At 66.7% G+C, this 17,110-nt stretch overlaps 1 protein-coding gene across 3 annotated transcripts in view; it reads right to left on the bottom strand.

The window, feature by feature from the left end:
- Positions 1-17,110, bottom strand: part of CACNA2D2 (calcium voltage-gated channel auxiliary subunit alpha2delta 2) — a 123,531-nt gene that overhangs the window by 89,947 nt on the left and 16,474 nt on the right. For all 3 annotated transcript variants that reach the window (XM_045857347.1, XM_045857348.1, XM_045857349.1), the window contains exon 2: positions 11,311-11,392. In XM_045857347.1, the coding sequence (XP_045713303.1) occupies positions 11,311-11,392 (82 nt within the window). The remainder of the gene's footprint in view (positions 1-11,310; positions 11,393-17,110) is intronic.

Below are 17,110 nucleotides of genomic sequence, written 5' to 3'. Positions count from 1 at the left end.
CACCCTGCTGTGCCCCAAGTGCACTGGGTGCTTGCCGCAGAAGGTGGGTCCCCCAGCCCCAGGGCTGCACGCCACCTTTTCCAGCCCTGCCCAAGGTTTCTAAGCAGGCCCTGCGGGTGGGTGGGCTGCAGGCAGGAGAGACGTGCCTCCTGGCACAGCAGAGGGACACACGTCCTGCCCCGGGGGCCAGTCTGAGCTGGGAGGCAAAGGTCCAATCCGATGCCCCTGACCAACGAGGGAGCCCGCCCGACCTCCGGGGAGCCCCTGGCCTGCAGTGGGGTGCAGCCACTGGCCCCACAAAGCGGCGGTCTGATGGGGAGACACCCTGCACGCCCCGGGCGTCCTCGGCTGAGCCGGGAGGCCGTCGGACCCTCCCGGGCACAAAGGAGAGTGTTTCCAGGGCCAGCCTCCTGCCTCCTGCCTCCTGCCTCCCCTCCAGATGCCGCCCCTCCAGATGCCTCCGGACCTCCGTTCCCCGGAGCAGCTCCGGCGCCACTTAGCAACAGAGACCATTTACATAATGCACCGAGTGTGAGAGCAATAATGGCTGGGGAAGCGGGGTGCCCGTGAATGGCTCCTCAGGAGGGAAAAATACCTGCTCCCACACCACCGCTTCCCCACAAGGAACGGGGCCGGAGGCTGCCAGGAAAGCAGGTGCCTTAAGTGCTCGGCTGCCGCCAAAAGGGGCCCGGAAGCACCAAGCCAGCCCTGGAGATGGAAGGAGCCCAGGACAGAGACCCACGTGGGAGGAAAATTTCCAAGTACCCAAGTTCTGAGCGCAAATCCACCCAGCCGTGCTCCTGGAGCCCGCGTGCCTGCTGGCCTGGGCTCTGCACCCGGGGCCTTCCCGGGGGCCTTCCCGGAGGAGGAGGCAGCGGCGCTCTGGCAGGTGAGAGCTATAGCTGGAGTCTGGGAAGCCAGGTTGCAGCTGCCCAGGAGGCGGCCGAGCTCGAACACAAAGGCAGCGATGGAAGGAAGGGGGGGGGGAATACATAAAAATTACTGGCGCGGTAATTGCTTTTTATATAAATGATCTTTTTAAAAGCTTTCCCCTGTGTGAAAGTCCCTCTTCAAAAAGAATAAATTCACGGCACACCAATTTATTCCGCGCCTATAGATGGAGCATAATGAAGGCTCCTCCATCAACACCTGATGGGGAGACAAGTAGCTCCCACTTGACCCAGCTTCGGGGTCCCCCTGCTCGAGGACAGGGAGTGTCAGGGCCCAGGGGCCTGTGAGGGGTTGGGGCAGCCCCCCCCCGCGGCCGTCAGTGCCCCAGGAGCGGCAGGAATGAGGACAGGGGCCAGCGCGGCCACAGGAGCCGGGGAGCACGGCAGCCTCCCTTTCTAGGGACCGGGGAGGGGAGGTGCCCGGCACGCCAGGGGGACCAGGCCCCACTGCCCACAGGGCGTGTGGGGGAAGCTGGCAGGTGACAGGGCACCTGGGGCGGCAAGTGGGAGTGGCTGGTCCTGGGCTGGAGGAAGCTCCCTGTGGATCCCAGCTCTGCTGTACTCCTGCAGGCCCCCAACGTGTGCCCCGGACCTCAGGAAGGTGACGTTTGGGTGGACCCCAGCCCGGGGCAGCAAGGGCTGACCCCCTCTCACCCCAGGAGGCCCAGAGACCGGAAAGGAGGCTCCTGCCTGGCGCCCCTTGCCAGCCGCAGCTCTGTCACCTGTGAAGTGACACCCCGCCTCTGCACAAGGCCTGCGCGCTCCACAGTGGGGGTGCTAGGTCGGCCCCCACCCCGGGGCGCAGACACACAGGCGTGAGGACACGCCCACCAGGGACGGGCAGCTCGCCCCCTGCAGGGCCGCCGAGCGCACACCAGGCCGAGCGACAGGGGGGGCTGTTCGCTGAGCCGTGCGCGGGGACGTGGCGTGTGTGCGGCGTGTGTGTGAATGGGAGCTCCTCACCCACAACTGCGACTTCCCAGCCTCACTAATTAATCAGTTTAGCTCTCGCCTGCTCTGGTGACAGAGCTCCCGGCGGCGGCCTCCTGGAGCCCCGCCCCGGCCCGTGGGGTGCCCGCTCACACCTGCGCACAGAGCGCAGGACCGCGCGTGCACTCAGCCGCATGCATGTGTGTATACGCCTGCCTGTTCACACCCCCGCACAGCACATGCCCGTGGGACCACACACTTGCACACACTTGCACACGCAGGCCTGGTCACCCCCCCCACACACAGCATTTTCACACAGGCCCGACCTCTCCCCTCCGGAGACCCACAGGAGCTCACCTGTTCACACCCATGTGCACACATGCACACTCACACATGCTCATCTACATGTACACGCATGCTCACGTTCCCACACGCAGCATCGCGCTTCTCTCTTCCACGCGTGGTCGGCTCTGCTCCACATCACACAGGCCTCTGAAGGTCGGAGGCTGTGTCCCTGCGGTGGGTGAGTCGCAGCACCGAAAACCAGCAGGCGCCGGCTGCCTTCCAGTCTGAATGCCCGTGTTCGGGGGGGACTCCTGGGAGGCCTGGGCGCAGCCCTGCCCCTCTGGGCCCAGCCTCCCGGCTCCGTGTGACGGGCGACTGGACTGGGCCCCAGGGCCCCAGCAGCCTCTGCTCCTGCGTGTGCCCGAAGGGTGCAAAAACAAAATGCGCGGAGCCTCAGACACCACCACAGGCCTCAGCACTGACCTGGGGGGCTGCCTGGGGGAGGGAGCTGTGGGCGGGGTTCCACACTGGGGAGAGGCTGGGAGTGAGTGGGGTGCGTGTGGACAGTGACGAGAGGATGAGGGGGAAGAAGCTCCGAAGTCCAGCTGGGGGTGATGCCTGGGTGGCTGGGGAGCGCAAGGGCCCCAGGGCTCCCCCAGCCCAGGCCACACGCCTTGGCCAGGCCTCCCAGTCACCCTGGGAACAGCCCAGCCTGCCCTCTGGGGCCAGCTCCTCTCCTGAGCCCTTCTCCGCGGCCCCTGCCTCTCCCAGGCCATCCGGCCCCTGAGCTCTGCCTGGAGGCACTGGGTCCCAGCTCCCCGAGGTGGGGCCGGGTGGCCCCCACCGCCCTGCGGGGTAGAGTCAGAGCCCGCCGGCCCCCTCTCCGTCCTCAGACGCTTGTGCGCCACCAAGCAGTCGCCCGCTGAGTTCCTGCCCCCCGCCAGCCTGGGGGGTACCTGCTGCGGGCGTGTCCTGCACGTCCTCTCAGGAGGGGGCCCAGGGTGCTCAAGTCCTGGGGTCAGACGCCTGATCCCTGTTCATGAGAACCAAGGACGGCTGGGGAGGGGCCTGAGGAGCCTGCCCAGGGCCCCGCCCTCTGCCTCAGTCTCCCCCACGCAAAGAGCCAGCAAGCCCTCCGCAGAGGCACCGGGTTCCAGGGCTGAGAGAAGTGGGGGGCTGGTGGGGGGCGCTGTAACCGTCCCCTCACACCAGATCCCCGCTCGCAAGGAGAGGGAGCCACGCTCAGGAAGGGAGGGGGGAGCCAGGCTGAGCCTGTCTCCCGCCTGCTGCCCCTGGGCTGGCTGGGGTTTGTCAGAACCAATTACTTCTCTGCCTCTGCCAAGCACTTGGGGCTCCACGAATCCCGGGCAAGTGTCCCCGTGGCAGCCACCGATCCAGCGACAGACGGGGGTGGAGGAAGAGGGAGGGATGCAGACAGGGTCGGCCACCCCTGGGGGGGCCCAACACGGAAACCAATGGGGCCCCCTGTCCCCAGCCCCCACCTCCCAGCCTCGACTGTGCAGACCAGCCCCCAGCTCTGCGCACGCTGCCCCTCAGAGGTGGGGGCAGGGACTGGGGACAGGGAGGGTCTTGCTTTAGGGAAATCTGACAAACACCCCAGATTCCCGAGATGGAAGGGCTGAGGGGTGCCCCCTCCAGGGAAGGCGCCTGCAGCAAAGTTTCGGGCTCTCAGCCAGCACGGCCCCGGAGAAGGGTGCTGCCCGCTCGCCCGCCTGCCCGCCCGCTGGCCGAGGTGTGGTCGTCGCAGCTCTGAGACTCCCTGAAAACCGAGGGACCCCAGTCACACAGCCCACCTGGTGCTGCCCGCTCAAGAGCGTCTGCTCCTCAGCCCTGGCCTCGGCCACTCCATCTCCTGGCCCCCAGCCTTGCCTACCCAGGGCCAGGACCGGGGCGCACCCGGAGGCCGGCAGCTTCCAGCCTCCCCTGCTCCACCACCAGCCCAGTCGAGCCCCAGGCTGACCTCCAGCCCATTGGGGCTGCGGGACGAGCCGCCCGACGGTTGCCTGGTTTGAGAGACGGGTCCCGGGTCTCTCCTGGGGTGTCAGGGTCCTTTCCTCCGCCTGCACCCGCCTTCCCCAGGGGCGTGTCGGCAGCTGGTGCCCTGGGCTCCTGGCCCAAGAAGCCACCCACCTTTCCCTGGCCCGTGGCCCATGGACCTCTGTGCTCTTCCCAGCAAGGGCCACAAAAGATTCCGCCGTGATCAGCAGGTGCCATGGACCGAATGTCTCTTTCCCCCAGATTAATACGTAGAAACCTGGCCCCCAGTGTGGAGGCATGTGGGGGTGGACTCAGGAACAGAGCGAGTGCCCTGACAAAGGGGACCCTCGGCAGGTCCTCGCCCCTCCCGCCGCACGAGGCCGCAGCGCGGAGGCGGCCGTCCGTGAACCGGGAAGGGGCCTGCATCAGACACCGGCTCTGCCGGGGGGCCTCCCAGTTCCTGGGACCACGGGAAATGAACCTCTGTTGTTCGCACAGACAGTCTGCAGGGTCCCCTGGGGTGCCCCGAGCAGATGAAGATGGCGGGGCTGAGGGCCCCCATCTCCAGACTCCTGGGCCGAGATGAGCAGAGAGGACACCTTGGGCATTGGAACTTCCCAAACCTGTGACCAGCCCCTGGAGGGCGGGGAACTGAGAGTGCGGGGGGCGGGGTCACAAAAGCACCCCCACACTGGCAGGGCTCTGTCTGCCGCCCTTCCTCGAGCCTGCCCTTTGGAGACCCTTGCATCTTCCGTGAGCACAGGGGTGCTCGGGTCCCCAGTTCACAGATGGGGGACCAAGGCTCAGAGGGGCAGGACAGCATGCCCCGGGCCCCACGGCACGGGAAGTCCAACCATTCCTGCCCCTCCCCCACCGCTCAGCTGAACCTGGCACAGGCTCCAGGTTCAAGTTCCAGCTCTGCCACTTTCCAGCTGTGGGACCTCAGGCAGGTCCCGCCCTCAAAATGCCCACTCAGCTCTTCCCTCCTGCTCTGAGCCGTTTGTTCTCTCTCCCCGGGGCGCTGACCTTGAATGTGGCCCCACAGTGACCCCTTGGAACGAGCTGGAAGCCACTGGCCCCTCGCCCATGCCTATTACCACCAGACGTGGGTCTGCTGATTGCATGCGGAGGTGCCTCTTCCACAGACCTGTCCCTTCCACGACCACGAGCTCCACGGGGACCTGGGCGGCACCCTTCGAGAAGCTACCGGAGGAGCGCAGCGGCCACCCTGGGCCTCCCCAGGCCGGCCTGCCCTGCCAGGCTCCAAAATGGCCAAGGTGCAGGACAGGGTGCGACCACCTGCACACGCCCACGCCCCCCTGGGGGCCACCTTCTAGCCGCTGCTTCTGCCACCACCTGCTGGGAGGCTGTTCTCACCCAACACCCTGGCACTGGGCGGAGCAGGGAGAGGACCGGCCTGGGAGAGGGGGCAGGAGCAGAGGAGGGCCCCAGCCCAACCCCAGCAGCCCCAGAGGGGAGGGAGGCTCCAGGCGGCTGGTGCCCATGGAAGGCAGGCAGACATGATGAGCAGGTTCCCCAGGGCTAGGTGCCTTGCTGCAGCCCGCCCCCCACAATGACCTCCTTGCGCCCCTTCTCTGGGAGGGGGTGCAGGAGACCCAAGCCGGTCTGCTGGCCCTGGGGCAGGAGCTCCTGCTGCAGCTGAAATGGCTTTTGAAAAGCTTCTCATAAATGGAGTTTTCTCCTGCGGGCGACAGGGGAGCGTGTGCGGGGGAGGGGGCAAGCTGTCCCCAGCCCCGGTCTCCCACGCGGTGACAGGAGAGAGCACCCCCGGACCATGCAGTGTGTGGGGGCTGTGCCAGAAGGGGCCGCCCCCAGGACAGGGCCTGGGAAGGAGGGGGGAGGGGAGCGGGCTGGCTGGGGCAGGGGTAGGGGGGCGGCGTGTGGACAAAGAAGGGGTCCCCGCTGGTCCGGCCAGGCTCCCATGTATCTGCCTGTGTGCATCCAATTATGTTCAAGTGGCGGCCCCCCCCATGCTTCAGAGGCCCTCTCAGGAGCCCCCTCAGCCCACGCATCCCCGCTGGGTGCTGAGCAAGAGGACCATATGGAGGGAATAATAAGACAATTAACTTTCCATTAAAGAATAATATATGTGGGTTTTTAGGGAGCCGAGCGGCAGCGATCCCTACCCGGCAGCATATTTCACACCCGCGCCCCCCCGCCGCCGCCACCCTGACGCACCACATCCGATCACTGACGCCGGGAGAGCAGGGCGCGGGTCTCACCGGGCGGGCGGTGGCGGCAGGAGGGGGGTGGCTGCAGGAGGAGCAAGCACAGGGCCCCTGGGACAGAGGTTTGGGGGCTTCCGGGAGCCTCGGGGAGGGCCAGGGACGGGCCTGGGGGGGCTCCCTCACCGCCCCCGCCTGCCTCTGTGCACATCAGCTAAGACAGCCGCGACTGTCGGTGCGGGTTCGGCTGGGCCAGGGCGTGGTCTCCGGGGGCGTGGTCTCCTGGGGGCGTGGTCTCGGTGACGGGCGAACCAGCGTGTTCTAACAGGTTCAGCAGCTGGGGTCTGGGGTCACAGGACTGGAGCTCCCCTTTCTTGTCCCCTGACTACTTCTGTCCCCTGGCAACTCCCCCACCCCGAGAGGGTTTGCAGCTTCCCTGGGACTCCTGGACCCCGCTGACCCCCAGACGGGGGCCCGCCACAGCCCCGGCCAGCCCTCTCTCTCTGAGCCAGTGTGTGTATGTGCGTGGGGGGGTGGGTTTGGGAGTTGGTGGTACCAGTGAGGGTGCGGAGAGGGAGTGGGGCGCGGGGAAAGGTCAGTCCCTAAGGCGCCTACACAGGGACCCTGTCCCCACCTCTCCGAGCCCCTCAGGAAAGGGGCCCTGGAGTGGCCAAACCTCGTTCCTTACCCGGGGCCGGCTCCAGCTGTAGCGCTCTGCAAATATTAATTACACATTCCCCGGGGGGGGGGCAAGCAGACGGGTGTGGGGGCAGCGGGGGGCAGGCAGGATGGGCTGGGACCTCGGGGCCTTCCCAGGTTCAGAAGTACCACCCAAGGGAGTGGGGGGGGGGTGGGGGGCGTCGGTCTGAGTCACCGAGACCCTCCGGAGAAGCACAGCAGTGCGGGGGGTGGGGGGATGGGGGGACACTTGGGGACAAGGAGCTCCCAGTCCCGGGGCCCTGCTCTCTGTAGACATCGCTCAGCAGTCCGGGGACGGCGGGGCGGGGGGTGGGGTGCGGCCCCAGGGAGGCTCCTTCTGGCAGGGCCGGGCCTGCACCTCTGCCCTGGTACCTCTGTCCCACCCCACCGCCACCCAGGACTGGCTCATGGGGCCCCCGGGTGGGACTGGCTGGTGGAGACTGTCGGCCAGGACCTTGGTCTCCCCCTGTGTATGGCAGGGCCCGAGGGTAAGCAGAAGCCGGGCGAAGGCCCTCACAGGGGCTGAGGTGGCCAGGGATGTGGGCAGGGCACCAGGCCATTTCTGCCACAACCTGCAGGCCAAGTTTGGGGGGGCTGTTGTCGTGGACTGAGGACGACCCTTGTAAGTCCAGACTTGGCTTGAGCCTCCCCAGAGGGCGGCCCGTGGCCCCCAGGTGTGGCCGTCCCAGGTCTCCGCTCCTAGCGCAGCTCTGGCCAGGCAGCCTTCCCTCACCTCCGCCCCCCGCCCCCGGACAGAGGGTCTTCTAGCCCTTCTGGGTCGCCCCCCAAGGACGGCGTCTCCTGCAGGTCAGGAGCCCATCGCAGGGCTGCTGTTCCTGACCAGCACTGGTCCTTCCTCGTGTCTGACTGCGGCCTCTCCTGCTTTGCCTTCCCACAAGGTCTACAGAGGTGTCACCCTTCTGCCCTGGACACCCCGTCGGGAGGGGGTAGTCCCCTGGCTGTACCCAGCGAAGTGACCTGGGCTTCAGAGACAGCCAGTCTCCCCACCCTCCCCCGTGCACCCCCAGGCAGGCACCTGATGAATTATTCATCCTGATCCGTCTCATTATGTAAATGAGCCTGGAGCCCAAGCATATGCTCTGTGCTCTCCCCCCCAGGATGGGGACAATATGGCGCTGACAGGGGAGGGGAGCGGAGGGGCTCGGGGGGCTTGGGAGACCTCGCTCAGCCTCCAGGGGCTCTGCACGGGGCAGGCTGTTCATGGCAAGAGCACTGAGGGCCAGGGGCAGGTGAGGCTGGTTATGGGCTGGCGGCGGGGGGGCGGGGGACATGGCTCGGGATAGTCTAAGGATGGGGGTGGGAATGGCACCTGAGCACCAGGCCACAGAGGGAGCTCCCACTATGTGCTGGCCCTGGAGTTACACGAGGACATGTGGTGGGGTCTTCACAGTCGAGATGTGCCACGGCCCCCGACCCGTGAAGGGCCACAGGCTGCAGGCAGCCACGCCCCCACGGGTTCGTGGTGGGGCCGGGAGGAGGACCGGGCCCAGGCAGGGGGAACGCTCCCCAATGCCACCGTCTGCAGTTTCTGAGCCCTTGCAGCTGCCAGCTCTTGCGGTGTCCAGCTTCTGGGGGCGGGGCCGCCTCTGGGACTGGGACAGGTGGAAAGGGCAGCCGCTTAGGGGATGAAGGCCGGGGTGGACCGGAGTCCAGGACCAGCCCAGCTGCAAGGGGTTTGAGGCACCTCGGAATGAGCTCAGGGCAGCCTGGGGAGGGGGGCTGGCCCCCGCAGGAGAGCCGGTGCCCGGGCCCGTGGGAGCACACACAGCTGGGTCAGGGCTCTGCAGCAACCTCCCCCCGACCGTCGGAGTGGGGCGTGGGCTGGGCACACGGCCCCCCCCCCAGTGCCCTGGACAGGGGCCTCAGCGGCTGGGCCTGGGGCCCGGGTGGGAGCCGACTGGTGGGGTCAGCCCTTCAGCTCACCCAGGGCTACCCAGCGAAGGATAGCCCTACCCAGAGGCCTGCGTGACCACGGCCTCTGCTGGGCGGGCAGGGGTGGGGAAAGATGCACTCATGGACGAAAGATACCCTCCCCCTCTAGGACTCTTCACCGGCTCCCCGGCCGCCCACCTCACCGGAGGGCCCTGGGCCAAGCAGCGGCCCAGAGCTGTCAGAGGGAAGGAAGAGGCTGAGGAAGCAGGTGAGAAGAAACTGGAGCAGGACAGAGGGCCACCGGGGAGCTGGCAGCGGTCCGCAGGCACAGGGGTGCCAGGAGGAGCCGGGAACGCAGGGTCAGCATTTCTCCGCTGGCTGCCGGGCCCGCCACAGCCACACCCCGCGTGGCCCCCGCTCTGGCCCGGCTCCGCTTCCCCAGGCTCACCCTGTCCGCCTCCCTGAGAGCAGGGGCGTTGGCAGAGGCGCCCCCTGGAACAGGGGTTGGGAGCCTGGGCCCCACCACAGCCCTGCCGCAGCCAGCTGCATGACCATGGCCTCCGCTGGGCGGGTGGGGGCGGGGAAAGATGTGCTCATGGACGAGAAGTGTCTGGAACTGCTCAACCGCCCTCGGAAAGGACAAGGAGAGCACCTCCTAGGAGCGGACGTGATCGGTGAGGGGGTTCAAACCCGACTTCTAAAAACGAGCATCAGTCTGTCCGCAGCCGTCTTCGCCACCTCCTCCTCCAGCCAGGCCTCCCGGCCACGCCGGGGGTCAAGGATGAGGGGCGGAGGAGAGCCCAGGAGCGCACAGTGGGTCTGCTGAGCTAGGAATCCACCTTGAGCTCCCTCAGACAGAGCTGAACCTCAGGCAGGAGCTGCGTGCGTTGCCCTCTTACCGGCAGACCTCCCGGGTCTGCGCTGCCCGTGACTGTGAACTCACGGTGTCCCCCAGGTGCGGATTCAAAGCGCGGAGGGTTCTGGGCTGGAGGAGCGCGGCTCGCCCCTCACACGGGACACGCTTCTGTCCCGACGTGAGACTTGGAAGGGCACACGACACGCCACCCAAGGGGAGCCCCATTTCCTCACGGCCCCTCAACGCCGCACCTGGCGGTGCCCACTTAACCCAGTTCGTGCTAGGTGCCATCCCCAAGCATCGACCAACTCTGTTCCAGAACGGCTTCTCCTGCAGCACCTTCTCGGAACGCCCTGCCGGCCTCCGAGCGCAGCGCGGCTGAGTCACCGGGAGTTCACAGGAAGAGAGTGGGATGGGGTTACCGCAACCCAAGCCCAACAAGGGGGCGGGGGGTTCAGGGCCGAGGCCACTGGGGGGGTGGGGGGCGCACCCAGTGTGGGGGTGGCTCTGACCTCCAGGCCAGACTCTCCCGGCCACATGACCGCCTCGCCGGACACCCAGAGGAGCCCCATCCTGGGCAAAGGCCCAGCATCCACAGCCCGTGCCACGGCCACCCCATTTCCTGGGCACCCGCTGCTGACTGAGCATGGTTTAAGGACCAAGGACAACACCCCCTGGGGTCGCTGCCCCACGGAGGTTCCGTCTGCCGGCCTGGCCCTGACCGAGAGGGAGGACAGGGACACGGGGGGAGTGTCTCGTCACTGAGCCCAGGCCGGGACTCTCCAACAGCAACTCCATTCACTCTGCTGTTCCCGGGACAACCATGGGCAGGGGACGCCTGTCAGTCCCCGGCCGGCCCCCGGCCCCCGGCCCCCAGCCCCCGGCCCCCAGCCCCTGCCAGGACGCAGCTCTCTGAGCCTCTGCGTTTTCCCCTAAAAAGTGATGGCTCGGGAGACGGACAGAGACACATTTGCAGCCTTCTGGGGGTGACGGATGGCCTGCTCTTCACATCACTGTTTCGAACATTAACATAATCTCCCAGGATGAATGTGGCCAATCCATCGGATCAATCAATCACCCCTCCTGCCCCTTGACCCCTCACCTCGCCCAGTGCCCTCAAAAGGGCTTTCAGCTCATCGCATCCAACAGGCCAGGAGCGGGCAGCACTGCTCCCCGGAGTCCTGTGGCCTGGGCACCCCCCCTCGCTCTCGGACAGTCTCTCTGGCTCATGCACACAGCTGCCTCAGTGGGACCTTCCAGGGCCTGGCCTCCCGCCCCAGACGCCGCCTCGAACCCTGACCTCACCCACCTGACCGCCCGCAGCGCCTGACCCCAGGGCTGACCCGGTACCACTACTGCGCAGTCACCGGGGGCCAAGCCCCAAAACAGCCACGTCCCCGCCTGCCCCCGAGGGTCCGGCTGTGTGTGTTTTACCACCAAACCGTCCTCACTCCTCCAATCCCACGTGGAAGAGGGTCTGGGAAGGGAAAGCCGGGGGCGGCGGTGGGCTTACCTCCCGGAGCTGCTGGACGCCCCCAAAGATCCGCATCACGCCGTCGATCTCCTGCTCCAGGCGCCGCGCCCAGTGCTGCATCCTGCGTGCAGAGAGCAGAGAGGGGTCAGGAGGGCCCGCCTGGTGCTGGAACAGCCCAGCCCGGCACCCAGGGGTGCCCAGTACCAGCCACCCCTTCAGAAACCAGAGTGTGCCTGCGATTCCTTTGAAACCCAGGCCCGGAGGCCCAGGCACTGGCGGACAGCGGCGGGGGGTGGAGAGCGGACCGAGGTTTAAATGCACAGAGCGAGTCCGGCAGCTCCAGGGGCTGCAGGGACACTACTCACGGGGAAGAGCCAGCCCTTGCTGCCGCCGCTCTGAATACGGGGACTCTGGGCACCGGGGAGGAGGGGCGCTCGAGGGAGCCAGGGGGTGCCTGCTGGATCTAGGAGCCTCCTGGCCCCAAGGCTGGCTGAGGTCTGGGGAAAGGGGAGGGAACATGGGGGGCTGCGGCTACCCCCATGTCATGGTGTAACCCGGGGCCGGCACCGTCCTCTCTGGGCACCTCCTGAGCAGGGGCGTGGAGATCTATCTCCTGGCACAGACAGCCTTCGCCCTCCTGCTGCATCCTGGGAAACACACGCTTACCGGAGGCCCCTTGCTGCACACCCACCCCGAGCCACCCACCCGTGGGGCTGGTTAAGACCATCTCACCCCTTTCCGGGAACCTGGCAGACCCCATGTTCCTTCGCCCTAGCCACCAGCCTGAGCAGGCCTCCTTCGCACGGGTGCCACCTCAGGGGGCAGGAGAAGGACACACGAGAACAGGCGGGTCCGGGGTGCTGCTGCCCAGGGGTCCCCAGTGTGGACAGGATGTATGGGCGGTCGCATGGCCCGGTGTTCTCAGCCCACACCCATGAACAGGGGCGGGATCTGGGGAGAGGCCTGGCCCGGGCCCTAACCTGTGCCCCTCGTCCAGGCAGTGCCAGGTCAGGTGGGCCAGGGGGCGGCAGCCAGAGAGACACCGCCACACCGCCTCCGGTGCTTCCGCTGTGGCCGGGCCCCCTCGCCCTGATGCAGCGGAAGAGGCAGCCCAGCCTCCCGATCCCACAGACACAGGGGGGCTCACGGAGAAGTACCACAAAGAGTTAAATATGCCGAGGGTCCAGGGAGGGGCCTGGTGCCAGCCCCCAGCCTCCGGAGAGTCACCCCGGAGCCACGGGATCTGGGAGACCGCATCTGGCCCCAGCGCCAGCCCCGGGCCTGCTACCTCTCTGCGTCCCCCCAGCGCCACGGGTGCCAGGACCCTTCCAGCTCTGTGGGTCAGCGGGGCTTGCTGCTCCCCACACCTCTCCTCAGGCCGCGGTGGGGGCGGGGCCTGTGCCTCCTTGTGTGCCCGGGGCGGTTGGCATGGGAACTCAGAGCAGGAGGCGGGCGGATCACTAATTGCAATTTGCCAAGCTGAATGTCAGGGCCATGATGAAAAAAAAAATCAACATCAAAAGAGGTATTAACTCCAGCTTGTTGCTGGCTGAGCCACGGCCTGACGCCCACCTCCGCTCCCCACCCCGGGGACACTGACCCCGAGCCCGGACGGAGGCCAATCGGGCCCCGACCGCCAGCTGCGGGAGGGCGAGGCCGGGGCAGTGGAGAGCCCGTTCGGCCCTGGCTCCCGGACACCCGGTGCCGACGGCTCGGCCCTGGCTACGGGCGGACAGGGTGGCGGGCGGCTGATCTGTGCTCCTGAGAGAGAGCGAGGGGTAACGTCGAGATGGGCGGCTGCACAGTCCTGTGTCCAGCTGGGCAGGTAGCCTGGGAATGGGTGAGGTCAAGGAGCCGATCTTCGCAGGGAACCATTAACTCTGCCCTGGCCCTGACCCTGACCCTGACCTCAGCCACTCACCGGTCTAGGGGACAGAAAGCTAATCGTAATCCTTCCCAAGACTATGGTGGACCAGTGCGCACCCAGGACGTACAGACAAGGTGTGGTGCCAGCATGTCACCTGCTGTCTTGCTTTAATCCTCACAAAGAAGATGAGGAAACTGAGGCAGAGAGGCGTTAGGTGACCTGCCCGAGGTCACCCGCGCAGGAAGTGGTAATACACACAGAGCTGGAGCCAGCAGGGGGGACAGCGCGTCCCTCTCGCAACCACGCATCCAGGGTCACCCCCTGGGAGCTGGCGACCGCCCCAGCGGGAGTGTTTCTAAGCTGGCAGACGCCCTCTGTTCCCCAAGAGCGAGCTGCGAACAGCCACCGGCGCGGCCCTGACCCAGTCCGGCGGCGGGCGCTGTCCCGGTGTGTCTTTAGGCCTCCGGTTCCGGGGTTTCACCGAGAAGCAAAGCACCGCTAATGAGGAGAACAGGTGTGGAGGCCAGGTCTTTATTTTGCTCAGACAACGCATTATTGTTATTATCATCATCATCATTTCATTTTTTTCAAAAAAGGCTATTTTAACTCTAAAACGTGTTTTCAGAAGAGCCAAATCTCAAGGATAAACTCCAGTTCCTCCCCAAAACATGCCCTCTCTCTCCCGCCATGCGTCCCTGCCTTCTGCACCCGCACCCCCCGGCCCCGGGCATGCGCACACCCACCGCCTCCCCACTGCCACCCAAAGGCTGAGCAGCTCTCCACTCTGGTCTGGGCTGCGGGGACCGGCCCACCCACGACACACACACCCTGCTGAGGTCGAGGGGTGGCCCCGGCCCTTGGCCTGGTGCACGGGGGCCCGAGGGGGAGACGCGAGGCCCTGCTGCACTGCCGGAGACCCGCACGCCCGGCACGCTTGTCTGGTTATTCACCCGCCCCAAACCGGGTCAGGAGGGTGATACGGGTGCCTAGAACACCAGAGGCCCTTCATCTCGTCTTCGCAGAGAGGAGGTTGTGGGTACTGTGGGTTCCGGGTCGGGCTGGCGGATCAGCACCGGCTCCAGGGGGGGTGACACAGGGGACGGAGGAGGCCAGGAGTCAACTGCACACCTGCGGCGTCCTGCCCGGAGCTGGAGACGCCGCCCACCCGCTGACGCTGACCTGGCAGGCACACGCCTGCGCCCCAGCGGGAGGGCTCGGGGGCTCTGGAAGGCCCCACAGCCCCATGGGCTCACAGGCAAAGGGACCAGATCCTGCCTGGGCTTCCACCAGCCTGGGCCCCAGTGCCTGGCTCTGCCAGTGCCTTCCTGGTCAGTCAGTGGGGCCCACGGGCCAGCCTCCCGACGGGCAGACCCACCTGCTAGCCTCCCGCACCCCCGTAACTTTCCATTCCCTTCACGGAGATGACGCTGCTCATCTCCAAGTGTCTCTGAGTGCCGAATTAGCGAGTCGGCGAGGAGAGAGTGTCTGGGAAGAGGCATGTGCAGCCGGGGCTGCAGCCAGCTCGGTGGCCGCTGCAGGCGCCGGAAGCTGGGGACGCAGCCAAGCGCCGCCAGGCCCTCCGACGTGCCTGACCCCGGGGCGGGGGGGGAGTCGAGGCACTGTGCCCCTGTTTCCCAAATAAAACGGAGGCCACCGGCAAGGCCGGGTGCAGGCAGGGCCACAGGGGACGGAGAAGCTGGACCCACGCCCCCACGGTCCCCACGGCCCCACGGGCCCACGCTCCCAGGACGGTGAGCCTCCAGGAAATCCGCTTCCGCCGGCCGCATGACCTTGGAGAGTTCTGCCCCACGGGACCCTCCGCTTTCCTGGCTGTGAACGGGGGTACTAATGAGTGGCCCAATAACGGCCAAATCCACATGGCAACCTTGATGGGCAGTATTATTACTGGGCAGTTCCCTGAGGGGTAGACGCTCCCCCAATCCGCCCACCCCCAGCACTCAGGGAATCTCCCATGAGTGCCTGCCCGTGGGGGGAGCAGGTGCGGAGGGAGGGGGTTCGAGGGAGGAGTCCTTAGTGGCTCCCTTCAATGCCCCGAGCTGAGAGCAGCCGGGGCTGCCCCGGACAAAGGTGCCCACGGCCCAGGACCTGGATGGGCAGGAGGAGGGCAGCCCGGCAGGACGAAGCTGACGCCGTGCTGGGCTGCGGGACGCCAGGCCTTATTCTGCAGGGCAAGGTCGGAACCAGGGTGTGAGGAAGGAGGCGGCGTCACCCTCAGGCCAGGTGTGGGGTGAGGGTCTGGGGCTGCGGACCCCCTTCAGCCACAGAACCCCCCCAGCCGGAGGGCCGGGAGGGCCGGGGGGTCGGGTCAAACCGCAGAGCAGTCGGCTGGGGGCCTCCGCTCTGAAGCCCGTGACACAGGCCCCCCCCCACCCTGGAGGGGGGTGAGGCACGGTCAGGGGCGGGGGGAGGGGGCAGGAGAAGACTGGAGAGGAGGAGGAGGGGAGGAGAGGGGGAGGGGAGAGAAGGGCAGAGAGGGAGGGGGGCGGGGAGAGCCAGCGTGCAGATGCAGCCGCACAGATTAAACTGTTGCCAGTTGTTAATTTTATACATGAAGTTGTTGATCAGAATGTGATTTAATTGTACAGTATAATCCAGGATTTTGGAATAAATTATGCAGAAAACTCATCTATAATTAAACAAATCAAAAACCCAGAGACAGGTGACACGGCAGGTTCACCCTCAGAGGGCACGGGCGGGGGCGGGTGGCCGGACCCTGCAGAGGGGCAGGAGCGGAGGGCAGCGGGCAGGGGCGGCCGGCCCCGGGGGAAGTGGAGGCCTAGCAGGTCGGGGCCCTGGGACCCCCCTCCTGGCCTCCACAGGCCTTCTCCCCGCTCCCAGGGAGGCGTGTCCTGCCATCCGAGCCCTGCTGCAGGCTGCCTCTACCAGGCAGGCTGCCTAGAGAAACCCCGTTCCCTGGGGGCTTGGGAGGCTCCCCTCCAGCAGAGGGTAGAACAGCAGGCGCAGGGAGGGGTGGGTGGCGGGACATCGCGGGGCTGGGGCAGGCGCGGAGTGTGGGGAGCGGGCTGCCGAGGGCGCCGTGAGCCACACCTGGCCACGGTGGGAGCCCACGGCCCCCTGCTCCTCCTGTGGCAGGCCTGCCGACTCCTCTCCCAGCTCTGGGGGAGGCGACAAGTTACAACAAACTGCGCTTTAATTACTCTGATTACATTTCAGCTGCCCAGCCGCCTCCCACCTCGGTGCCTTCCAAAGAGGAAAGAAGCAGAGGCAGGGCAGGAGGCAGGGGGAGGGTGTAGAGGGCCGCCCTGCTAGGCTGACCCGTCCCCCCGCCCCCCCCCCGCCCCCTCCCCGGGAGTCCCGAGAGCAGCTGCGGGCCCTGCTGACGCAGAGAGGCCGGACACAGCGGCCCCTCCCCCAGGCCCCACGCAGCCCTGCTGCGAAGGGCAGGAAGCTCAAGACTGTACCCTGGGACTGTGGCATCTCCAGAGACAACTCCCCAGGCGTGGGACGGCTGTGTCCTGCCCTTAGACCACGGCGCCCTGCACTGCTGGAGACCCCGACACAGGGGAGACCCCTCGGGAAGGGCAGGGCTCCTTCCTGCTTGTCTGCCCGGGGAAGAAGTCTCTCGGGCATCAGCTTCTTTCAGGGTTCAAAGCCCAGGGTGGGATCCCCACCCCGACTTGATCACAACCGCCCAAGAACAACGGGGCTGGCAGAGGGCAAGTCCGGCCAAGGTCACTGGCTCCCGGGAGGTCAGCTGGAATCAGGGTGCCTGGAGGTGTGGAGCCCCGCCAGCCCCGGCCCTGCACTGCACAAACCACGGAAGGGAAACTGAGGCAGGGGGAGAGGGGAGAGGCTGATGCCTGTAATTCACAGTGGGACAAGGCTCCCAGCTGGGCAGCCACCCACCACTTCACAAGCAGGTAAACTGAGGCGCAGGATGCAAAGCGATGGGCTCATCTTCAACAGACTCGTGACTCGGCTACAAGGACC

The sequence above is a fragment of the Phyllostomus hastatus genome, unplaced genomic scaffold (genome assembly GCF_019186645.2).
Source record: "Phyllostomus hastatus isolate PE091 unplaced genomic scaffold, TTU_PhHast_1.1 phas_scaffold_129, whole genome shotgun sequence".
Classification (NCBI taxonomy): Eukaryota; Metazoa; Chordata; class Mammalia; order Chiroptera; family Phyllostomidae; genus Phyllostomus; species Phyllostomus hastatus.
Note: the sequence above shows the minus strand (reverse complement) of the source record. Positions and strands in the feature narration are given on the sequence as shown.